This window comes from Danio aesculapii, chromosome 24 (genome assembly GCF_903798145.1).
Source record: "Danio aesculapii chromosome 24, fDanAes4.1, whole genome shotgun sequence".
NCBI lineage: Eukaryota > Metazoa > Chordata > Actinopteri > Cypriniformes > Danionidae > Danio > Danio aesculapii.
In genome coordinates this window covers 13,486,097-13,511,012 of record NC_079458.1, presented here as the reverse complement: position 1 = coordinate 13,511,012, position 24,916 = coordinate 13,486,097, and the positions used below count along the sequence as shown (strand labels likewise).

The window sequence follows — 24,916 nt, the reverse complement described above, 5'->3', positions numbered from 1 at the left end:
TTACTTCAGGACGCATTAACAGCGCTCTGCAGGTCTATTGGTGACATTCATAAATATTCCTAGCAAATCTAATAAATGCTGGAGACATACTCGTTACATAAATGCACTAAAACGCACTTCGCACTATTTGAGAGCGCACAAGAAGATCTGTGCGCTCTTGAAGCAGCTTTTATTTGAGGGCGTGCAAGAAGTTTTGTGCACAAGCAGAGGAAATCGGCGCTCAAGCAAAGACATCCGCATGCACGTAGGCTATTACATAAATGCGATCTCGACTCGTAATCCTGCGCTCACGACATTTGTCATTGAAATAACGCCACATGTAGTTGGTAGATCTGTGTAAAAAAAGGCCTGCCGCCACATCTGGAAAAAATCCTAGAGGAAACACTGGGTTGTGTTTATGTGCTTAAGGAAGGCTGAAAAATAGTGTACATTCGTTCGCTGCCATGTCTCAGTCCACTAGATCCTTTCAAAGTCGCACTCAGCTCTGTGAGTTCATCCACTCTGCATCTGACTGGGCCGAGCCCATTTAGATGAGCTGTTGTCCGGTGTCGGTGAGAGGATTTTTCCCTCAGGACACCAAAAACAGGCACTATGTCATAATCACGCCCCTACAAGAGAAAGCTCTTGATAGGTTAGCGTGGCGCAAATGTCCGCTGAAGTTTTTCCAAGCTCGAACAATACACAAGTTGAGTGCGTCAAACGTACAAAACGCTCAACTCGCGCCACTTCAATCATGCAAAACATGTCATTGACAAGTCAGTGAATTGTGCCATAGAATTTCTATTTGCGCCTTTGCATTGACTTAACATGTAAATCACTTAAACTTGACGCTTCATCTGCATCTGGTGTGAACGCATCATAAAACTAACTAGCAGTGTTAAAGGAATAGTTCAACCAAAAATGAAGTTTTGTAATCACTTACTCACCCTTTATTTGTTCCAAACCTGTTTCTTTCTACTGTTGAATACAAAGAAAGATATGTAGAAAAAAGCTGGAAACCTGTAACTATTGACTTCCAAATAGGAAAAACAAACACAACAAATTCAGCTTTCTTCAAACTAAATTTTGTGTTCTCATAAGGATTTATAACCACTTGGTTTCTCATTTTCGACAAAAGCACTAAATACAAAACAATTACACCGTTTTATTTTTAAATAGTTTAAGCTCTTTTGCTCAAAAATGGTAGTAAAAGTCATTGAGAATCCACTGTTGCACTCTCCTCTAAAACACCTCTACATGTGGCTATTTTTAGGTAAAGGGTCACAAGAAAGGCCAAAATGTAATATGGAAATTTTCCAAGCAGCACAAGACTATGTTAATTAAGTTTCCAGGCTTAGCTGCAGCAACAACAATCATTTTCCATAAGGTATGACTGAACCTCCATCACTAAGAAGAAGCGCATTAATATGGCAATCAGAGAAAACCAATTTAATTGCAGTCTAGTTACAGAGATTATTATAATTGTGTCATCTGTGTGTTTTTAAAACTCTTAACTCAGTTTGTGACAATGGCTGAAGACAATTGTTTCAAGGGAATGCTTCGTTAAACGGGTATCCCTGCATGAGGTCTGAAATAAACAGTAATAAGCAGCATGCTATAGCTGAATCATGTATTCTCCAGACAGATTTTATCCAAGGATTAATGAATCACATTTATTCAAGAGGAGGATAATAAATAGGGATTAGCTATGGGTGGAGAGGACATTTCTTTTTGGCAGAGAACTAAAGCCATCTGAGCAATTTAGGGCAAATGGGAAGCCCAAACACACCGGAGGACCTTCTAATGATGGGAAATGAAGACTACAAACACTTGACATACTTAACTGTGAATTGCCAAAGCAGAACTTCAACATGAACTTTATACAGAGTAATAGACATTCAAGTAAAGCTTATAGTTGTTTTGACTGGCCACATCCCCACCGAAGCTTCTGTTCTTGAGATAAAAGCCTTATAAATCTCATCACAGCTAAGTTTTAAATGCATTCTTTGTATGAGACGTACGCAAACGAACAAGCCTAAACAGCACCAGCGCTCTTAGGGTGAGCTATCGGGACATTATCAGTAACTTAATAAAGATTCCCTTAAAATAACTAACTACAAAAGAAGAAATCATGCGGGAAGCATCCCCTGTGTGATTATATATCAACGTCAAATGCTCTCAGCACTTCAAAACAAATGGTACGTTTAAAGAAGCTGTTAATGACAGACTCGATGTAATGTATAACTCTCGTGAGCCATCCAATTCTCTCAGCAATAACAGTCTTAATGCAAACTGGAGATGTGCTTTTCATGGGAAAATGAAATAAATAAATCATTCATCGCCTCTGGACAAAATTGCTGAGCTTTGTGAATAATGCAGGCAAGTGTTAAAGGCTTATTAAAATGCTTCTCTGCTAATTGTGTCCTAATTGCACCGCATCTCTTCAGATAAAGGGATGACAGCGTTGATACGGTCATACATCACTGTGTAACTAATAAAATAGTCAACCGTCTATTAATTACAGTTGACCTTTAAAATCACAGACTGGGAATGGGAAAAGCAGGTTTGTGTCTGGAGTGTTTGTGTACGCCGGTCGCTCTGAAAGGCTCTCCGTGCACCTCACTTTATCACAGACCATTTGAGTCAGTCTAACCTGCAGCAGATGTGGTGAGTAATGACCATCATTAATTCAGCCCCAGCACACCTTTCGTCCAGACAGAAATAATGGCTCTTCTGGGCCACCTGCACAGCGGAGAAACGAGGATAACCTCTAGTCTGAAGATGAAGACTGAAATCATTTCTTATAATAGCACACACATATGGTTGAATATTCAAAAAGAGAGTCCCAAACACACAATTTCACCATTTTATCCAAAGATACGCATGCATAATGTAGTTCAGTAAGTGCTTTGTGGGACACGGATGGTCTCCTATTCTTAGACCAGGTTTTTTTTGAGATGCACTGCATATGAAGAGGGTGGAGTCAGTCCACCCAAACAGAAGCAACACTTGATGGGCTGCTCCAATTTATACCGTAAATAATTCAGGATGGAAGCACTGCAGTGAGAGTGAAGGATAGTGTTAAAACAAGGGTTCTAGAAAAAAAGGAATAAAAAATGTTTACTTGTTTTGACTAGGGAGTTCATACATGGTTCTAACATGTGGCGTATTTTATTTATTTTCAAATAAACCAACCAAGAAGGGGCCAGTTAGCATGGCATCAGCATGAATCAGAATTTATGAACCATATATTTTAGTATACACGATTAAACTTAAATTTTGCATATTGTACTTAAATATTCAGATATTTTTATTGGGGATGCTCCGATCAGGATTTTTGCAGCCGATAGCAACCGAGTACCGATCCAATGTCATGGTGATCGGTCGATACGGAGTACTGATTCTGATGCTTCAAGCTCTATAATGCATTAAGCACATTTTTCCTCCAAGTATGATACTTAAGTGGAGATCTCTCCTTACCTAGGAGAATAAATAAAGGATGTTGCATATAATGCCTTAAACACATCTCCTATAACCATTTAGCTGTGAAGCAGCTTTACAGAACATAATGGATAGCACAGAGAAAAAACATTGGTAAGGAAATTGACTAACAATGCAATTTGGAAACAACGTGTCTGAATCAAGAAAAAGTTTGGTGCGCATATTTGATGCATAAGAAGTTAAAATGCACACCTATAAATCCATTACTTCTTTACTAAAAGGAAATGGGCCTATAAACTACTGTTTATTGCAATATGTGATCTTGCAATATTGTCAAAAACACAGAACTTTCAGTTCTTATATGTAAAAAGGCCTAAATATATGCAAGGTCATTCAAACATTTTGCTCATCTCCAACTAACACAAACACTTGTGATCAGTTCATGAGATAGGCCGATACCGATATTTAGCCGATCGATCAGAGCATCCCTGATTTTTATAGTTTATAATAATTTATAGATGAAAAGTACATATCATTATTATAGTATTTTGCATCACATTTACATTTAGTCATTTAGCAGACGCCAAAGCAGAGGGCCATAAACCAAATATCATCAAGAGCCATGGGCCGAAGGTCCAGTGCTCAGCATAATTGAGTACAGCCCATTTTGAAAATGAATATTTTTATCCATTTCTCAGTGAATATAGGCAATGTATATTGGTGCATTTAACAAAACAGATTTATTAATCATATATATTTATTAAAATAATATTTTAGTCACAGAACATCTTTAGAATTTGAAAGATAATACAATTAAATTCAAGCAAAATATTGCAAAAGAAAATTACAACCTACAAAATTTCAACTACATTTTTCAATTTTTTTTTCTCTTGATTTTTCCTCTTTTTTTGTATTTAATATTTTTCTATAACATATAAATTTGGGTGTACTAGTTTTTGAACCGTTATCATAAATTATTTTGTTAGATTAGCTCCAGATTTGGCTTCAATACTGACCAATCTAATCTAATGCACAAATATAATATTGTATAGCTTCCTATGTGAATGTGAATTTAAAAGAGTTTAAAATGTGAATTTAAAAGAGAGATTTGTGAGGGGTGTATTTATATACGCTGACCACTGTAAATATACCAAACTAAATTACATTAAAGTTGCCATGAGTAATTTCCACATTTATTTCATGATATTTTAAAATAAAAAGAAAACGTTACTTTAAGTCATATTAACTAATGCAGTATAATTTTTTTAATAAAAACTTATCATAATAAAAACAAGCAATCACATTTATAACACAGTGGAGTTCAATACTGAACTAGTCAAGCAGAATCTGCCATTGACTTGATTTGCTCGCCAACACCATTTAATTTCAGTTAGCTATTAACAATAAAACCAACAAATATTAAAATTGAATTGACAACCTCAATCCCTCTCTACTCAGATGGGATGGCGAGCCAAATCAAAGGATCCACTGGACAACTTTGGCTCGCGGGCCCTAGTTTGGCCACCTCTGGTCTGGAGATTACAAACAGGATCCACAATAGGTATCTTCAGACAGAAAATAGCATGTTCTTTAAGCTGCTCCATGGTAAATCATAGCATTCGCTAAAGCTTTGCTGTAAACATTTCTCCATTTATGGAACAAAATCAATGTCAAAAGTATTAAAATAAAAAGCTTGTCGCATAACACTAACTGAAAAAAATACATTGAATTAACAACTGCTTGCATTTTAATGACTAGAATTGCCGGGGTTTTAAATTTTAGAACCTGAAATTTAACATAGCTATTTATTTAAGCTGTGAATACTCAATTCAATGCTTCATATTCAACTTCCAGATTTCACTTTCAAAATATTCACAAAATATGTTTAAAAATATGAAGAATAATATTCAAAAGGCAATTTTCAGTTAATTTTATTTTCTTAAAACACTTTACTGATTTATTTGAGCATACATTTTTATTTTGCAACTGTGCAAGAATTCATTGTGACCTATAGCATGCAATATAAAGTTACAGGCGCTTTAAAAAACATGTTGGTCTCACTTTCGGTTTAGATATGACATGAGAGGGGGTGTGGCTTACATTGATTGAACCATCACTCTCACCTTGATTGAACTGTCAAAACCAAAGCTGACTAGCCTCAAATGAGTTCCATTCAAATAACCCATTCTCACTGCAGAAAGAATGAGTTAAACTCCCTTCATTTACTTATACTGAAACTATAAATTCTTCCTACTCAACTTGCACACCATCACGAGACCATTATTCATTTTAAAGACATTTTTATAAGGAAGTTTGGACAGGACACATTATAAACATCTAATATCCTTTAATTTGCTATATAGGCTGTGCGAGATATTGGAGAAATGGGTAACACTTAATTTTGATGGTCCATTTGAGTATTAGTAGACTGTCTGCTTAATATCTATTGATACTGCTCCTTCAACAGACATTTAACTGACTATAAGACAATTTGCAAGTAGCTACATGACAATTTACACTAACCCTAACCCCAACCAAACAATCGACGTATAATCTAATGAGAATGAGTTGCCATGTACCTCAGATTTAACAAACGGATTATCAAAATAAAGTGTGACCGAGAAATGTTTGAGTTTGGTTCCTTACACTACAAGATTAAACATAAAAGACATTCTCAAAGTCACGACAACTTTAACTGCGATGACATTCGGTTCCACTAAGAAACAAACAATATCTGTCATAGTAAACACTACTGGTCTTTGATGTTTAACAAGGCTGTGTTAATATGATTTTCTTGAGCTGCAGAGATAATGTGATGAATGACTGGGCAAAGGCCACGACCATTTGACCATAAACTTACCCAACCTCCATTTTCCTCAATCCAGTTTTCCAGTGGCCCGTTCAGATAGTCAGTCATCCAGTGTGCAATATTATCTACCTGGGACGCCATCTCCCGGTTGACGCTTTCCACGCACATGGTGCCACCAAACTCGAAGAACGCAATGATCCGCCCCCAGTTCACTCCGTCTCTAAAGAGCTCCTCGGCCACTGTTAGGAAGCTGCGTTGCGCAGAATTTGGGTTGAATACCATCTGATGGGACATCTCCTCAAATTCGCGTTGATAAATCCTTTCTATCTCATCTCCAGCATCCCGTAGCACCCGGTAAAGCCTCAAATGAGGATCTGAACGAGTGACTCTCCGAGCTATCAGGCATTCAGAGTTGTTCCCCCCGCCGGCTGAGGGAGCCTGAAGCCTCCTGTCAGAGTTTGGAGAGGATTCCTCCGCTGCTTTATTAAAGGTGTCATCTTCCTCTGCAGAGGACTGACATTTCCACACATATCCTCGCTTTGAAAGTTTATGCTTGAGGTATTTCTCCACTATATTCCGATTGTCATAGCTAATTTCGTTAGCCATGGTTTTAAATCACGATAAAAACGCGCGCGAGCAGGAAAGAGTCGGTTATTCGAAGTGCATGGTAACGGAAAAACGGTCTCTCAATGAGAAAAGCTGAGGAAAATGTCAAATTCACATCGCGCTGTGATTTCTCTCCTTAAAATGCAGTATCTGAGGCAAAGGTTATAATTTAGCATCACATTCATTGGTTGAGACTGGTTAAAATGTTAGTTTTTAACTTTATATCCAGAACTGGCTGCAAACCCTCACGTCCAGCGCGCCGTTGAATGGATGAACTGGCGGTTGCTGCAGTGCGCGAGCGCGGCGCGAGGAATGATTCTTCACTGCTCAAACTCACTGCGCTTTTCTATTACACTCCACTGGATATCCACCCAAAAGCGCACACACACGTACTAAAAAACCATACGTCGTTGACGTTACAAAACTGAAGGAGAGAGTAAAAACAAACGCAGTATTTCTAAATATTCCACTGACATTCGAGGTCCCAGAAAAGACGGAAGAGAAAATAGCAACCCAGTCAGCGCACGAAGAAGCACTTTTTTCTCGTATCAGATGTACAAGTATATTTCCATGCTGTTTTGGCAAAACGCAGTTTCTCCAACGCGCGGCGCGGATCGTGCAGAATTACGCGTGCTCCGTCACTGCCGACGAATGACATCGAGGCTGGTGCGTTCATTGAAGCGACGCTCAGAAACTGTTGTAACTGAAGCTGTTTGAAGAGCACTCTCTCTCTGCGAGGGGCGGGGCTTTCTCCACGTCACGCCATTCATTGTTTGGCATACGTAGTAGGATGCGGGATATTTAATGGTGTCTGCGTTGGTGTTTGAAGTGCACTTCTTTTCATTCGTCAAAGCTTCTTTTCAACATCCCCCCGGGACTCCATACTTCAGGCGTGTTTGTAAGTGCAGGGGTTTCACATTTTGACAAATGAATTTCTAGGGGAAGCAAGGAGTGTCGTAACACATTTTGCTCAAACGACTCAAATATATATTTTTTCAGCTGTGTGCGCAATATGGTGCATTTTAGATGTGTATACTTGATGTGGTAATTTACAAACACAACATAATGATATTATTAATAATCTTATATTAATTACGGGGGGAAAGTGAAATTATTTGTTTGGGAAATAATAAATCATTTTGTTTTAGTTGAATTAATTGCATACAATTTACATTAATTGTAACTAAATTAAATGTCAATTTCTGCAACAACAACAAAAAATCTAAATGTCAATGTTTTTATTTGAAAGTGGGACAATAATCTCACTTTCATTTATGAATCTAATAAACAATTATATCAATGTTCAGTTTAACTAGTTTAACCACTAAACCTAATAAGCAGTTGTAGAGTAATTTAAGTTTTAAGCAATGACAGCAGGTTCTTACAGGGTCTACGGGGTGTCTGCAGGGTCTTAAATTTTTAAATCAGAATTTTAGTACTTCAAAAGTCTTAAATTCACTGAATTATTGTCTTGTAGGTCTTAACTCGTTTTAAACTGGTCTTAATTTTACTATGTCCCTGTAAAGCTACTCAGTCAGGCAAAAAGTCATTCAATAACCCACAATCCATCTCAATAAAACATTTAACAACGCTTGATTTATAACTAATATTATAATAGCTAATTTAATAGCTTTATAACCAATATGGTTTAATTATCTGCCTTAAAATGAAATTAGTTTGAAAGTTCTTTATGTATTTATAGACCATATAGGTGGAGGACACTGACCTGGATAGACTGTTGCATATGCATGCATTTCGTTTATTATAGTTTTTAAAGAGATTGTAATAGTGTTGAAAAAATAAGTGTGTATACAGCTTGTTTGACACATTATGTAAAATATGTGTCTAAGAAATCTTTTCCACTAGAACAAATGGGCTGTTAAAAAAAATCCTTAGCATGTAGACCTGTATAAGTCTCAAATATCATTTATAATGGTTATAAAAAGTCTTACATTTTACATGGTGAAACCTAAATCTTGGCGAGTCTAAATCTATTTAACTACCTAAAACTATATTAAACTTTATTAAATATCTCTTCTATCACTTCTAAATATTAACATCATACACAAATATTTTGTGATCTGCAATAAAGAAACAAATTAGCACATATCCATGCCTTCTATTTTTACACAGACTCAATATTACTGTACAAAAGAATTATTTTTGGCACTTGGAATGTGATTAGATATACTCACACACCTCAACCAATGACACGCTGTCACACCCTCTCCACCCCAGCCAATCCTGTGAACACATACTAAAACTCTCCAGTAGTCAGGTGTCAGGTTAGATGTGCAGTACCACATGCTTTGTTCTCAACACAAACAGAGCCAGAACACACACTGAAGCGGCTCAGGGTTCAATTCAGTGCATTTATTGGAATTTTCACACAGGTTTATATTTTAAGGCTGCCAGTTAAACAGCATTGAGTTTGGAACGCCTCATTAGTGCAAAGCTGATACATTCTCTGTCGTTACATCGCAATGTACTTATTTCCACTGCTTCTTTTCGTAGTCCCACTTATGAGCGAATCCAGTGATGGGGTTCACTTTCATATCTAACATCCTTTGCGTCTGTTTGTCAATCCACTCCTGAGAGAGTGTGTGTGGAACATCGCCGTACACTGCGAAGGAGAGACATAAAAATACGTGTGTTGAGAAAGCCCTTATTATTGATCTATAGATCAATCTGTAAGCGGTAAATTAAAAAAGAATGTTGGATTGTACAAAATCCCGATCCATATTTCCCCAAGTAGAACTGTAAACTAATTTATGCTCGAGGCAAAGAACAGAGGACAAAAAATTAACAATTTAGAAAACATAGTTGTGTTTCTGCATTATGCACAATATCTCAGTGTAATATCACAAAGCTGGTTCATGTAAAACTGGGCTTAATAAACATGCAAATGCACTCGGTCAAAGAAAGGTTGCACTGCAGGTTCCTTTGCTATTTGAAAGTCTACATGCGAAAAGGCTTCTATTACAATATTGTAATTTGGTATTTTATAGTATTAGCATAATAGCATACACTGACAAGCCACTTTATAAGTACCGGGTTGGACCCCTTTTTGCCTTCAGATCTACCTTAATCCTTCGTGGCATAGATTCAACAAGGTACTGGAAATATTCCTCAGAGATTTTGGTCCATATCGACATGATAGCATCACACAGTTGCTGCAGATTTATCGGCTGCACATCCATGATGCAAATCTCCCGTTTCACCACATCCCAGAGGTGATTGAGGTCTGGTGACTGTGGAAGCCATTTGAGTACAGTGAACTCATTGTCATGTTCAAGAAACTAGTCTGAGATGATATGACATGGTACGTTATCCTGCTGGAAGTAGCCATTAGAAGATGGGTACACCGTGGTCATAAAAGCATGGACATGGTCAGCAACAATACTCATGTAGGCTGTGGACACAATGCTCAATTGGTACTAATGGGCCCAAAGTGTACCATGGAAATATCCCTCACACCATTACACCTCCACCAGCAGCCTGAACTGTTGATACAAGGCAGGAAGGATCCATGCTTTCATGTTGTTGATGCCAAATTCCTACCATCCGAATGTCGCTGCAGAAATCGAGATACATCAGACCAGGCAATGTTTTTCCTGTGCGTATTGTAGCCTCCGTTTCCTACTCTTAGCTGACAGGAGTGGCACCCGGTGTGGTCTTTTGCTGCTGTAGCCCATCCGCCTCAAGGTTGAATGTGTTGTGCATTCAGAGAAGCTCTTCTGTATATCTCAGTTGTAACGAGTGGTTATTTGAGTTACTGTTGCCTTTTTATCAGCTTGAACCAGTCTGACCATTCTCCTCTGACCTCTGGCATCAACAAGGCACTTGCCGCTCACTGGATATTTTCTGTTTTGGACCATTCTCTGTAAACCCTAGAGATGGTTGTGTGTGAAAATCCCAGTACATCTGCAGTTTCTGAAATATTCAGATCAGCCCTTCTGGCACCAACAACCATGTTCAAAGACACTTAAATCACCTTTCTTCCCCATTCTGATGCTCAGTTTAAACTGCAGCAGATCATCTTGACCATGTCTACATGCCATAAATGCATTAAGTTGCTGCCGAGCAGTTGGAGAGATGTACCTAATAAAGTGGCCATTGAGTGAAAAACATAATTATGTATTTAAAGTTTTTGAAGTTAAAATTATCAGCCCTCCTGTGAAGTGTTTATTCTTTTAAAAATAATTTGTATATTTAAATAAGAAATAGGCAATTGTTAAGAAACTCTCATGAGTTTAAAAATAGGTTAAAGTTTAATATAAAGTTTTATATTATCAACACAACAGCATTTAATCAACCTAACAACTTATTATATAATTGCACATAAATTGAAATATATTAGTCTATATTTTGAATAATTATTGAATATTTTATAATCAGCATACCAGCAGATGCCCTTCCAGCTGCAACCTAGTACTGGGAAACACCCATACACTCTAATTCACACACATACACTACGGGCAATTTAGTTTACCCAATTCACCTATAGCGCATGTATTTGGACTTGGAAAAAAATAATAAAAATAATAATAATAATGCCACGGTCACACTAGAATTTGAGCATCCGAAATGGGGCGAGATTAAACAAGATGATTAGACATAAAACAAGCAAGCGTTTGGTCCATATTTAAAAGTTTTGTCCAGAGAGGTCATGTTTTGATCTTCGATTGGTCTCGCAATTACGTGATGCGATATCGCAGGTCAGAGTTCACCAAGTTTGAAACTTGTTGCACGAGCTTGCATTTGCAGTCCTCTGTGTTCGCGTGTGTATGAATGTCTATGGGGCGAAAAGCCCAGTGTGACCGCAGCTTGAATCAATTAATGTTGCCTATATTTATATAATTTCCTGTTTTTTATTATTACTGTTTTAAATTCTGAACTGTTACTTGACTTTATGTCTGGTATTTGCTGTATATCATGTCATTCGTCCAAGCGAATCTCCCCTTTCGAGAACCCTCAAGGCAGGCAGCATAGTTTCTGCCAAATTAACAAATCAAATATATTATGAAAAGCAGATTTTGGTTCTTGCCAGGTGCTATCAGTGCACCTGCCCTGAGGTACGTGCAAGTAATTTAGTTCACTTTTTATGGAGCTGTGAGGCAGAAATACCTGCAAGCAACACACACAAAACCTAAAACATTCACCATTGTGACCATATCCCAGGTGCCTTTCGAAAAAAACACCCTTTCATCTCCTTTTCAAGACCCGACAATCACCAAAGTCAACCTTAGAGGAGTCTTAATACCCAGCCCTAATGAGTCTGAAGAAGTTTTTCAAGTCACGACACGAGCCAGACAATGCGGGAAATACCCGGCGCTCAACCGACAACTGATTTTTGGACTTCTATACCGTTCTCACTTTCTCGCCTCGAAGGATCCCCACCAAACTTTAGTTCTTAGTTTCGGTGTTTTCCTTCTTGCGTTTATTTTCCTCTGCTGTATCTCTCCTGAGGTGATGTAGCATTGACTTCCTTCCTCAAAGAGCCGGGGCCTCTGAGACAGAGATGGAGGAGACTCTTCTGCTTCCGACACAAACTCGCTCACACACTTAAGCAAATACACACACACACATACACACAGTGCGCACTCATTCGGTTTTAAACATGTCAACTGCTTGCTAGCCGTCTTCAGCTCACACATACTGCCTTCTTATCATTTGTGAAGAAGTTCAGCTGGGTCTAAAGGGATTCCTGAGCTGAAGCCCAGGCTCAAACGCGTAAATCTTTCCCCTTTTTCTGCTCTTTTAAACCCGTCGACTGCAAAACATAACCCAGTCCAATTATTTCAGTGTGTGCTGCAGGTAAAAAGGCCAGGCTGATTCTTCCATCTGACACATGAAATCAGAGCAATCTGTACTCCGGGATTTGTCTGATGGCCACATTAGAGGAAAGGATAAAAAAAGAAAGAAAAAAAAAGCCACAAAGAACGAAATCCAAGTGGAAGCCGCTGGCGGGGAATGCTTAAGTGAGGTTACTTCATTTAGCAGGAGTCAATAAGTTATGTTGATTTTTGGGTCTGATAACTGTCTCTGCTTTCAGATCGGATGAATAAATAAATCATCAACACAATTAAATCCGGTCGGATCTCACATCAAAGCAACAGAGAGTATTGGGAATGATGAAATGCATGAAATTCCAGCATTGAAAAGCTTATGTCTTGCCAAAAACCAGAAAATATCATTAAAAGAATGTCTATAAGTCATTATATAAGTAATAATGTAAGATTTTTGGTGAATATACTATGGCTGTGTCTAAAACCGTATACTTTCCAGCTATATAAAGTTGAAGTCAGAATTTTTAGCCCCCCTTTGATTTTTTTTTTTCTTTTTTAAATATTTCCCAAGAAAATGTTCACAGTATGTCTGATAATATTTTTTCTTCTGGAAAAAGTCTTATTTCTTTTATTTCGGCTAGAATAAAAGCAGTTATAATTTTAAAAAAAATTCATTTTAAGGTCGAAATTATTAGCCCCTTTAAGCTATATTGCTATCTTTCTATTTATTTTGATTATGTAATTTATATTTTAGTTTATTTTATGTTATTAGTTACCTTTGTGTTTTTTGGATGTCATGTTTAAATTGTATATTTGCTGTTGTTTAATAAAAAAAAAAAACTGCACAGACTCAAGCTGCGTTCACACTACAGTTTAAGCTTCTGTAATTCTGTCATATGGCACAACGAAAAGGGGCAAGGTATACAAGATGATTAGACATTAATAAAGAAAGCCATTGCTCCATATTTTACATTTCTGTACAGAGAGGTCATGTTTTGATTGGTCTAAAGCAGTGTTTCCCAACCCTGTTCCTGGAGGCACACCAACAGTACATATTTTGGAGAGATCACGAAAATCTGTACTATTGGTGTGCCTTCAGGAACAGGGTCGGGAAACACTGGTCTAAAGCAATCCCGTGATGCGATTTCGCAGGTCAGAGTTCACCAAGCTTGAACTTTGCAACGAAGTTACATGGGAATCTTGTCGCAGGAGCTTGTGTTTCTGGTCACAAGCATTATGAATGGAAGTCTATGGGGTGAAAAGTGTAGTGTGACCACAGCTTCAGGCTTCAATTGACATCATCCAAAAAGATGACAGCTACCATACCTTGGATATTTTGGCTTCATTTTGATTACCTTATGCCCAATATCAACACTCGAGGACACTCTGGTTTTATTTTACACTGAAAAAGTAAAGATAAATTAAAAGTTAAGATAAATGAGGTGCAAGAAAGTACCAGAGGGTACCTCAGTAATACAAATCGAAAATGAATAGCAGCCACAAAGAGGCTGCACATGAGCGGCTCCTTTGAAAGCTAAAATGATGAATGGGACATCCTAAGGTCTCATGGACTTACCACACACACAGAGAGAGAGAGAGATGGAGAGAGATTTGCCACTGTAAGACCACAAGTGTGGGATTGGATAACTCTTACTGGTAATTTTCAGAGAATATTTTATGTGACTGACCAGTCAGAATCAATCATTTCACAGAGCCTTGTAATAAATCAATTTGTATATATGTAACGAGATAAATGTATAATATAAATATCAGTTTATATATACCCACCATAGACACGTTGCCACCAAACAAGCAGCCCTGTGAAGCCAAGGAAGAAGAAGACGCCCGCAAGCACAGTCATCCACTCTTTGGAGCCTTTCCTCATTTCTGGGAAGGACAGCTCATGTGTGAGTCTGTATACTGCAAAGAAAGAGACACCACAGATGATCTGAATCTTAATTGTTAGATTTATCAGCTTGCTTTGATTGCACGCACGCTTGGAAGACAAGGCGACTCAAACTGCTGGACAACACTGCCATCTGGTGGTAAAGACCCCTAAATACCTGAATCTAAAATAGTGCATGAAGTCATTAACGTTTCTTGACATTTTCCTTCAGCTTTGTCTCTATTTCAGAGGTCACCACAGCGGAATGAACCGCCACATACTTCAGCATATGTTTTACACAGCGGATGTCTTTCCAGCCACAAGCCAGTACTGGGAAACCATTAGGTCATTAACATTTGCCAATTTCATTCAAATTCCCAAGACCTATGACCCTTTTACAATATTAATAATTAGCTGAAAAGGAGCTTACCTAGGTGAAAGAATCTGTTATACATCTTAAAGGAATATAAAAGTGAAATAATTATACATATGGCGTACTTGAATATATAAAATGTACAATAACAGGGTGTCTGCAGGTTCTAATAATTATATTTAAGACTTTGTAATACCTTTTATTAACAAACAGCATAAAATTTATGTCTTTTGTAAAGTTTAATAATTTTATAGTACAGAATTTTCCAAAAAAAAAAAAAAAAAAAGAAGCACACAACACAATTAATAATTACCATCATTAAAACTCTTTTTTTATATAATAACTGTAAAAAAAAAAACTTTAAACTGACTAATATTAATTTACGTTTCACAATGTAAACAAAATCATCTTTACGGGTCGGTTTAACTGCATTTTTAAGACCTTTTTAGACCTTTGAAACAGATTTAAGACCTTTTAAGTTTAATTAAGGTCTTATTTTTATGTAATTTATGACTTTTAAGACTTTTTAAGGATCTGCGGACACCCTGAATTATATAAAATATCAAATGTTATATCAAACAATACATTTAACACAGTTAATATTGGAGATATATCAACAGTCCGTATATATATAACTATTAGACAGACTCTATTGATTATGAAGGAGTGGCTTTTGGAATCCTCAAAACTTTAAAAAGCAAATGCATCTAATGGCTACTCAAGAAAATTAATCTGATCCTGCCAAGAGTTCAGTCAGCATTCAAACCCATTCCATTATCATTTCTGGTGGTAAATGAAGTGAGCAATGCTGTTTAAAAGGCTGCTCAAACAAGAAGCAACACTGGTTAAGCTTTTACTTTTACATATACAGATGAAGTTAGACTTATTAGCCCCCTTTTTTTTCTTTTTAAAATATTTCCCAAATGATGTTTAACAGAGCAAGGAATTTTTCAGAGAATTTCCTATAATATTTTTTCTTCTGGAGAAGGTCTTATTTGTTTTATTTCAAATAGAATCAAAGCAGTTTTAATTTTTTTAAACCATTTTAAGGTCAAAATTATTAGCCCCTTTAAGCTATATTTTTTTCGATAGTCTACAGAACGAACCATCAATATAAAATGACTTGCCTAATAACCCTAACTTGCCTAATTAAGCCTTATAAATTACACTTTAAGTTGAATACTAGTATCTTAAGGAATATCTAGTAAAATATTATATAGTCATCATAGCAAAGATTTTAATAAATCAGTTATTAGAAACGAGTTATTAAAACTATTATGTACAGAAATGCTGAAAAAATCTTCTTTATAATATTAAAGAATTATTACCTGTTATATTTTCTTTTCTTCTACTTCTTCTACTTACAGTAAAAAATATGGCATATGAGTATGTTTATATCTATCTATTGTTAAGGCAAACGGTCTTCTGGGCTTCCTGTGATTGATTAACAGTGTGCTCCACACCCAGGGTCAAAGTCTAACCTGTAAAAATAACCATGATCATTTCCTTACTGAGATTAAATAAAAAAGCTCAAAGTTAGCCTTAGCCATGCATATTTACTGGCTAGCTTCTCCTCCTTGCTGAGTTGTGTCCACGGCCCCTTCTCCTTCTCTTTGAGTTTCTTCTGTTCGGCACTGAGGTTTCTGACGAAGGGAACATCTGGCAGTGGGGTGTCCAGACGATTGTTGTACTGAGGAACACTGCAGTCAGTCACATCAACATCTGAAGATAAATTCACAAGAACAACAACAGTCAGAGAATGATGGAGGGATTTCAAGCACCTACAATATATAGTAGTATGGATGGATGGATGGATAGATAGATAGATAAAATAAAAGTTTATTTATATCAGAAAAAAAGTCAAGTAAAACAGTATTGTTTGAATAAGCGTGGCAAATTGTAGATTCATAAATGCCTAAAAAGATCCTAAAGTTCTGACACAGCTGTGTGTGTAGCTGATGTTGCCTTCTTGGCATCTCTATCATTTGGTTTCTATGTAAACCTGTTTACCTAATTTACTTTCTGCCTGTGTGAATGGGTGGCCGGAGTTAACAACCTGGCAGTTTAGCTTCAACGTAAGCTGTTTTTATGCTAACAATAAAGCTGAATTCTGAGTTTTTATTTAATCTTATTAAAAATGATCACTTATATTTCAAAATATCAATGAACTTTTGATTACTCAGTTCACACTCCTTTACAGAAAGATTTTAGTAAACCAAAAAATGGTTATTTTTATGACATTGGTTCAGAAAAATTCATGTTTGAATGTTTTTGGAAGTGTGAACAGACAGACAGATAGACATACAGTTGAAGTGAGAATTATTAGCCCCCCTGAATTATTAGCTGAATTATTAATATTTGACTAGATATTTTTAAGACACTTCTATACAGCTTAAAGTGACATTAAGGGCTTAACTAGATTAATTAGGTTTACTAGGCAGGTTAGAGTAATTAGGCAAGTTATTGTATAACTATGGTTTGTTCTGTAGACCAGTGTTTCCCAACCCTTTTCCTGGAGGCACACCAACAGTACATATTTTGGATGTTTCCCTTACCTGACTAATTAACTTCAGGTTTTGGAGTCTCTTCTTATGTTCTAATTAGGTGATTCAGGTGTGTTTGATTAGGGAGACATTGAAAATGTGTACTGTTGGTGTGCCTTCAGGAACAGGGTTGGGAAACACTGCTGTAGACTATCTGAAAAAACATATAGCTTAAAGGGGCTAATAATTTTGACCTTAAAATGGGTTTTAAAAAATTAAAAACTGCTTTTATTCTAACCAAAATAAAACAAATAGAAGATATTATCCATTAGAAGATATTAGAAGATATTATGAGATTATCCAGAAGATGAAATATTATCAGACATACTGTAAAAATTTCCTTGCTCTGTTAAACATAATTTGGGAAATATTTAAATTAAATAAAAAAATTCAATGGGGGGGCTAATAATTCTGACTTCAACTGTATATAGACAGACAGGTAGACAGATGCATTATGGGATCTTGATCTTACCTCTGTCGACTTTGATGTTGAAAATTCTTCAACAACAATAAAAAAAGTGATTTTCATTGACATTTTAGTTATTATAAATAATATAATGTTTAATTTATAATATATAGAAATATGTCTGTTAAATGACAGAAGATGTACTGGCAGTTTATTACAAGGATTTAGTACCATAATACACAACACCAACCCAGACAAGATATCACTTTAAACTATTTAAAATGTTAATAAAGGTCACTTTTTCCAACTTTTCAAGGCTAAAAGTACTTGGAAGAAAGATCAAGGTCCTTCCTTAAATAAATGGGGAAAAATATCAAATAAAACCAAGAATCACAAAATACAGATAACTGCTAATTTACGAATATTCTTTTACGGTGTATATAGATGGATGGACAAACAGATGGACGGCCAGACACAGACAGACAGATGTGGAGTCGTTTCTAATCTTTTGAGAGTGTGTTTTCACCATGAGTGTGTGCAGCCCAGGCTCCAGATGAAGTCGACAACCTCCTCCAGAATCCAGACTGTAGTCCCCGCACCAGTGCACGAGAAGACAGCATCTGAAATCAATGCCAACACCAAATAGCTTGAACTCATTATCTCTCAGAAGGGTCACATAGTAATGAAGGAGACAATGGCGGTGTCTCAAAAGCCTCAGGGAGCTGACTTTCTGCACTTTTACCAAGTTAACTTAGTATAAAATAGTGCAACTGTGGTACAGTTATTATATCAGACTGTAATCCTTACTAATAATTGACTGAATTCAGAAAAGAAGACAGAAAAGTAGGACACTGTGTGGGGGCAAGCATGATTTTAAATATGATCTAAGGGTATGTTTACACGACAGTGTAGAAAGAGACAGAGAGAGAGAGAGAGAGAGAGGGAGACAATGACAGATTATACTCACATTTATGCCACTTTTCAAAGGTTTGGGGCTAATAATAAATATACACCATTTTTTTTCTCCAAAAGCTGCATTTATTTGGTTACAAAAGAATACTATTGTTAATGCAAATATTAATACAGTGTAAAATAAATGTACTCTAGTATATTATACAATTTGATTAACTCCTGTAATGACAAAGCATACATTAGGCTTCAATGATACTTTATGAATCACTATTATGTGGCTTAGCTGGCCAGAAGAAATGCATTTGTATTATCACAGCTGAAATTGGTTGTGCTACCTAATATTATAGTTAAAACTGATTTTTTAGGATTGATAAATATCCTAATATCCTTAAAATAAATAAATAGTAAAACAAAACATTGTATAACTTTTTATCAATGCATGCTTGTCAAATAGGTAATAACTTAAAGAAAATAACTACCAAGCCAAAATGTTCGAATATGTCTAAAAACAAGTGACCCATATTAAAAAGTATATCACAGTATTTATGGCGTTACTATGGTTACTATAGGGAACGTCACTAAGGGATGCCAACATAAGAGACCACATACTGAATGTGACTGATTGGACAACCTTCACTTGTGATGATGTCCAGACATTCAGTCAAGGTATTCAGTTCACTGAGGACACAGACGAATTAATTATGACCTTGAATAGAGTTTTTTTGTTTGTTTGTTTTTGGCGAGAGCGCGCATGCAATGTTAATAAACATTTGTCCAAATATCACATTTCATTCACAATGCACCTGCGCCATATGCTTATTTTAAATATGAACGATCAAGTACCAAGTCTAGAGGAGGAGATTTGGGCTATGTGCTGCCTGTCACGTAGTGTGGAATATTATTCGGCAGCCAAAATTACTTCACCGGAGGGGCGTGACATCAATATCCAGCAAAGTGAAACAATACAAATCTAAATATAAAGCATCACGCGCGCATTCTCTTGATATACTCCAAACCACAAATATTATGGTACAGATCTAGCTCGGAGAGAATATATCATAGCAATTGATTTAACATTTTGTAAAAGAAAAAAAAGCGGAAATCGGAAAGTATTTAGGCTATTCATCCACCTAGAAAAAGGTTATTTCAAGTTCAAAATATTGCATTGTTATTGTTTTTTTGCTAATTATTAAAAACCGACATTATTTAAAAGCAGTTCAAATAAGCTATAATTACGTCATTTAAGTTAAGGAAATAATAAAAGAGAGAAATAATAAAGTATTTAATCTCATGAGCACATCTGGAGAAAAAAAAACAAAAAGAAAATTGCAAAAAGCATCTATATTGGCAAATTATATTTGGAACACATAAGCAAATGCACATGAATTTACCTTAAGATATGAAGATCTGAGCTGGTTGTCAAGAAGTTGCCTACGTGCTCTGTCTTTATGGTTTCATGGGTCTGTTAAAGCGTGTGGCTTGTGTGTGTGTCAGGTGTTTGATAGCTCTCGGCTGAATGAACCAATGAGCGCCGCGCAGGAAACAGTTCGCCAGAGGCGCGCAGGCAGGTCGAGCGCGCGCACCAACAACTCGTTTGGGGCAGTTTAAGATTGAACAACAACAGGTCCATTGTGGCTACAGTGCTACTTTTTAATGGTGTTTCTAATCACATCTGCAAGTGCGTCACGTCATTTCGTCGGGTCCGGAAAACATTCATTCATTCATTTATTTTCATTCATTCATTTTCTTTTCGGCTTATTCCCTTTATTAATCTAGGGTTGCCACAGTGGAATGAACCGCCAACTTATCCAGCATATGTTTTACGGAGTGGATGCCCTTCCAGCTGCAACCCATCACTGGGAAAGTCCGGAAAACATAATGAATACAGTTATCATCTCATTCATTCATTCATTTTCTGTCTCTATTTCAGTAGTCACCACAGCTGAATGAACCGCAAACTATTCCAGTTGAATGCTGATGGGCTAACCGAGTTTCTAAGATTAGCAACATGTAGGTTAAATCTTGTACATACCCTTGTTCATCAGCAATTTCTTTGTATTAACAAAATGCAATGAAAGTTATTAGCACATTTTGTTAAATAGATGTGTTTTTCATTGTTAGGTCATGTTATCTCATCTAGCCTACAAATAGCCTACATTAGTGCAGGTAAACATGAACTAATTAAGCTGTTATGTAAAGAGATGCATTAGAATTTTACATTAACAAGGATTATGTTATGCTGTTCACTACCCAGGTAGCAAAGAATTCTGGCCCATATTTGGTATAAAGCTGGCACACGAAGCATTCTTCCGGCACTGGGATACAGCATGTGAGCCAAACATGGTAGCACCATCTACCATAGCACCATCTTTAGACTTGGGCCAGATGTAAAATGTTGCTATGTGGACCATGAAAGTTTGGCCTGTCTTGACCCACATTAAAAATACATTTAAATTATTTTATGAAAAAGTATGCCGATAGTGCAGCTAAAGTGCAATGCTTCATGGGTTTATCAATTTCATTGCACAACATATTTGGCCATTTCAGGCCTAGTTATGGGTTATTAACTTGGCTGAGACTTGGCCCAGGTATGGTTTGGCTCTTGTCTGGAAGTCAGACTTGGTCCAGTCTACATGTGGGCCAAGCAAAAGTTGATTGTGTGGGCCAGAAAAACATATTCATATTATTGCATTAACACGTAAAAATGTTTAGTTATCATTAAGTAAAGCTTAACAGATGTGATGTTCGTTTTTAATTAGTGCATTAACTAAAGTTCACTAATACAACCGTGTTGCCAAACATTTTTTAATATGTAAATAACTAGTTATAGAGAATAATGTATTTTTGAACCGTTACAAATGCACTATAGAGCAATAAACCATGCAGGCCAAAATAGGCCTAACGTTTCTCTACAAACGCAGGACTTAAGTTACAGTTCTCTGCACTGTCTAAAACCTGCTAATAACATTCAGTGGTTTATCAATTCAGAGTTGTAAATACTACAATATAAACAGTAGGCTATACACTTTACTATAGGCCTAATACTGTTCAAAAACAATAGTAGGCTCTTTTTACTATAAATTACTGATCATTTACTAAAGTTTCAAATCCTACGTCGGTAAAAACTAAAGGTGGCAACTTACCGATAGAAATAACATCCAGAAGTTACAAATAAAGCATGTTCAAGAAAATATATTACGTGAAGCTGCCTTTTTACGCTTTAGTTTGTGAAAATAAGGTTTTCTGAAGGCATGTCAACAATTTTCCTGTTTCGGCGCGATTGGTAGGTCACGTGACCTGACGCACCTCCAACTGTCAACAGCTGTTGAATCCCTCAAGGTTTACTCTATTAGCCTAGAAACTGATTTACAACCACAATTTCTCACCCCACAAAACCATTTTTGGAATAATGCAGACATTAAGATAAATAATAAATATATTTTCATTTGGGATAAATGGTTTAACAAACACATTATTTTTGTTTCAGATCTTTTCAATCATAACGGGGATCTCTTAACCTATGAGAGTTTTATAAATATTAATCAATTCCCTATCTGGTATATGGAATTTAAGTCATTATAAAGGCTATACCTACTGGATATGCCTGATGAAAGCATAGTTATTACCATGTAAATTGTGTATTCCTAATAAAATAAGAGGTGCATTTTAAAATTTTGCACAATATTTACCGTGTAATGCACTTTTACCCAAATATTGTAATGTTACAGATATTTGCACCTTTTGTAATAATGAGTGTGAAGCCATGTCACTTGTTTTTTTCATGCAATGTGTCATCAATTTTGGAATGAATTAAGTTCATATTGCTTTTCCAAGGTTAATATGAGTGAACTTTCTTATACTTGCTAGGAAATTTTACTTTCACAAACAGAGGTTCCTTTAAGAAAATACAATTTTTATAAACTTCTTATGTGAACTAGAACATTTAATTAAATCACTTAGATTAATTGATAATGCGAAATGTGTTTCTTCTTGAGTAAATATGATGAAATCTTTCATGCTACTTTAATTAATATAATTGTATTATTATATATATTTTTTGATTTGGTCATTATCCTGTGTATCTAATGTGAAGATTGTGTAAAAAAACTGTTCTTTTTTACAGTATTCTTAGTTGTATTATACAGTTTCTTGGAATTAATATCAAAATAAAAATCCCTCAAGGGTTACTCACCCGCAACTGCTGCGTTTCAGTTCTTATTAATACTGTAGTAACTTTTTATTCCAGTATTAATTGAAAACAAAGGTATTTTGTAAGGAGCTGATATTTTAGCACTTCAGTTTAAAGCAAAATCTCATTTATGGAGATTTAATCACACATTTATATCTAGTCAAAATCCAGCTCTAAAATTAGGAGATTTTACAGTTAAGAGACTGAAATGTTAAAATGGTTCAAAATGTTTTCTATTATTGTTTAAACTAATATTGTTAACATTTTCAACTTGTGGAATTGTGCATACAAAATCTTCGAAACTAGGGGAGTTCACCAAAAAAAAAAAAAAAAAAAAAAGAATATTCTGAATTATTATTATAAAAGAATATTTACTCTCTCTCTCAAGTGGTTCCAAACATGTTTCAGTTTCTTTCTTTTGATAGACAAAATATATATTCTGAAAAATGAAACCAGACGCCAATGACTTCCATAGTAGGAAAAAAATACATGACATCAATGGAAGAAAGATAAACAGGTTTGGGTGTTTTCTCTTTAAAAATGAATTTTAAAAAAAGGTTCTTTATGAATTTAAATGAAACTAGGAAATACTATAGCACTGTGTCCTACATCACATACAGGTACATTTGAATTTGACCTTCAGGACCACGTGTAGTAGTATGCATATGGAAAAAGGCATCGCTGTCCAAAATCTTATACAGTACTTTTGAAATTGAACTTATTCACAACGGAGGAAAAAAAAAATCTATATTATCTATATTAAACATCTGCAATGTTATCATCACATGACCTACCAGCATCAGGGGCCTGTACAATGAAGCATATATTAGGTAATGTTTCAGTTTAGGTTGCACCAATTCTAAGTTTTAATCATCATGAAGGTAGAGTAGCTCAGTTCCATAATACCATGGCAAGTCGATCTGCCTTCATGTTTCTCTTTAAAACCCAGGATTGGTGTAAACTAAACTGAAATATAACTGCTAGCCAGCTAATCCGGCTTCAAATACAGGCCCTATAGCTCTTTTGTATCACTACCATTTATAAATACTCTCAAAAATTGGCATCAATAGAAAAAAAAGTGCAATAGTAGATCGTCATCCATTTACAGCAATGGTCTTAATTTCAATTCCTGGAGGACCGCAGCTCTGCACAGTTTAGCACGCTTTAAGACCGATGCTGTACAGTCTACTGTTTTTGGAATACCATGAACTTGGACATACTACTCAACTCTTACAGTGCATCTGAAAAGTATTCATATCGCTTCACTTTTTCCCTAATTTTTTAATGCTACAGCCTTATTCCAAAATGGATTAAATTCATTTACTTCCTCAAAAAATAAATAAATAAATAAATAAAAATAAATAAATAAAAAATATCACATGTACATAAGTATTCACAGTCTTTGCCGTGAAGCTCTAAATTGAGCTCAGGTACATTTTGTTTCCACTGATCATTCTTGAGATGTTTTAGCAGTTTACTTGGAGTTCACCTGTGGTAAATTCAGTTGATTGGACATGATTTAAAAAGGCATCCACCTGTCTATATAAGGTCCCAGGGTTGACAGTGCATGTCAAAGCACAAACCAAGAATGAAGACAAAGGAATTGTCTGAAGACCTCAGAGACAGGATTGTCTCGAGGCACAAGGATAGGGAAGGTTACAGAAAATTTCTGCTGCTCTGAAAGTTCCAATGAACACAGTGGCCATCTGTAAGTGGAAGATGTTTGGAACCACCAGGACTCTTCCTAGAGCTGGCCGTCTAAGCTGAGTAATCGGGGGAGAAGGACCTTAGTCAGGGAGGTGATCAATAACCCGATGGACACTCTGTCTGAGCTCCAGCGTTCTTCTGTGGAGAGAGAAGAACCTTACAGAAGGACAACTATCTGTGCAGCAATCCACCAATCAGGCTTGTATGTGGCCAGCCGGAAGCCACTTCCTGCCTGGAATTTGCCAAAAGGCATCTGAAGGACTCTCAGACCATAAGA

The 24,916-nt window shown here is 36.2% G+C and overlaps 2 protein-coding genes across 2 annotated transcripts in view; both read right to left on the bottom strand.

The window, feature by feature from the left end:
* Positions 1-7,511, bottom strand: part of bcl2a (BCL2 apoptosis regulator a) — a 97,009-nt gene extending 89,498 nt beyond the window's left edge. The window contains exon 1 of the mRNA XM_056450365.1: positions 6,281-7,511. Coding sequence (XP_056306340.1) covers positions 6,281-6,835 — 555 coding nt within the window. The 5' untranslated portion in view covers positions 6,836-7,511. The remainder of the gene's footprint in view (positions 1-6,280) is intronic.
* A 1,676-nt stretch (positions 7,512-9,187) lies between these two features.
* LOC130218779 (cytochrome c oxidase subunit 4 isoform 1, mitochondrial) lies at positions 9,188-20,252 on the bottom strand. The gene is made up of 5 exons (XM_056451057.1): positions 20,135-20,252; positions 18,358-18,451; positions 16,443-16,604; positions 14,413-14,544; positions 9,188-9,458 (listed from the first exon to the last, which is right to left on the bottom strand). Exons 2-5 carry the CDS (start codon positions 18,449-18,451, stop codon positions 9,325-9,327), a joined length of 522 nt encoding a protein of 173 aa, XP_056307032.1. The 5' UTR covers positions 20,135-20,252; the 3' UTR covers positions 9,188-9,324.
* Positions 20,253-24,916: the final 4,664 nt, after the last annotated feature.

Bases quoted from the DNA above. Each gene is read 5' to 3' on its own strand.
- LOC130218779 (XM_056451057.1), bottom strand. From the start codon at position 18,451: ATGCTGTCTTCTCGTGCACTGGTGCGGGGACTACAGTCTGGATTCTGG. The intron at 14,545-16,442 runs GTAAATATGCAT...CTTTCTTTGCAG, and splicing joins CAAGGAGGAGAAGCTAGCCA to TATACAGACTCACACATGAG. The intron at 9,459-14,412 runs GTGGGTATATAT...TCTCCTTCGCAG, and splicing joins TTGGTGGCAACGTGTCTATG to TGTACGGCGATGTTCCACAC.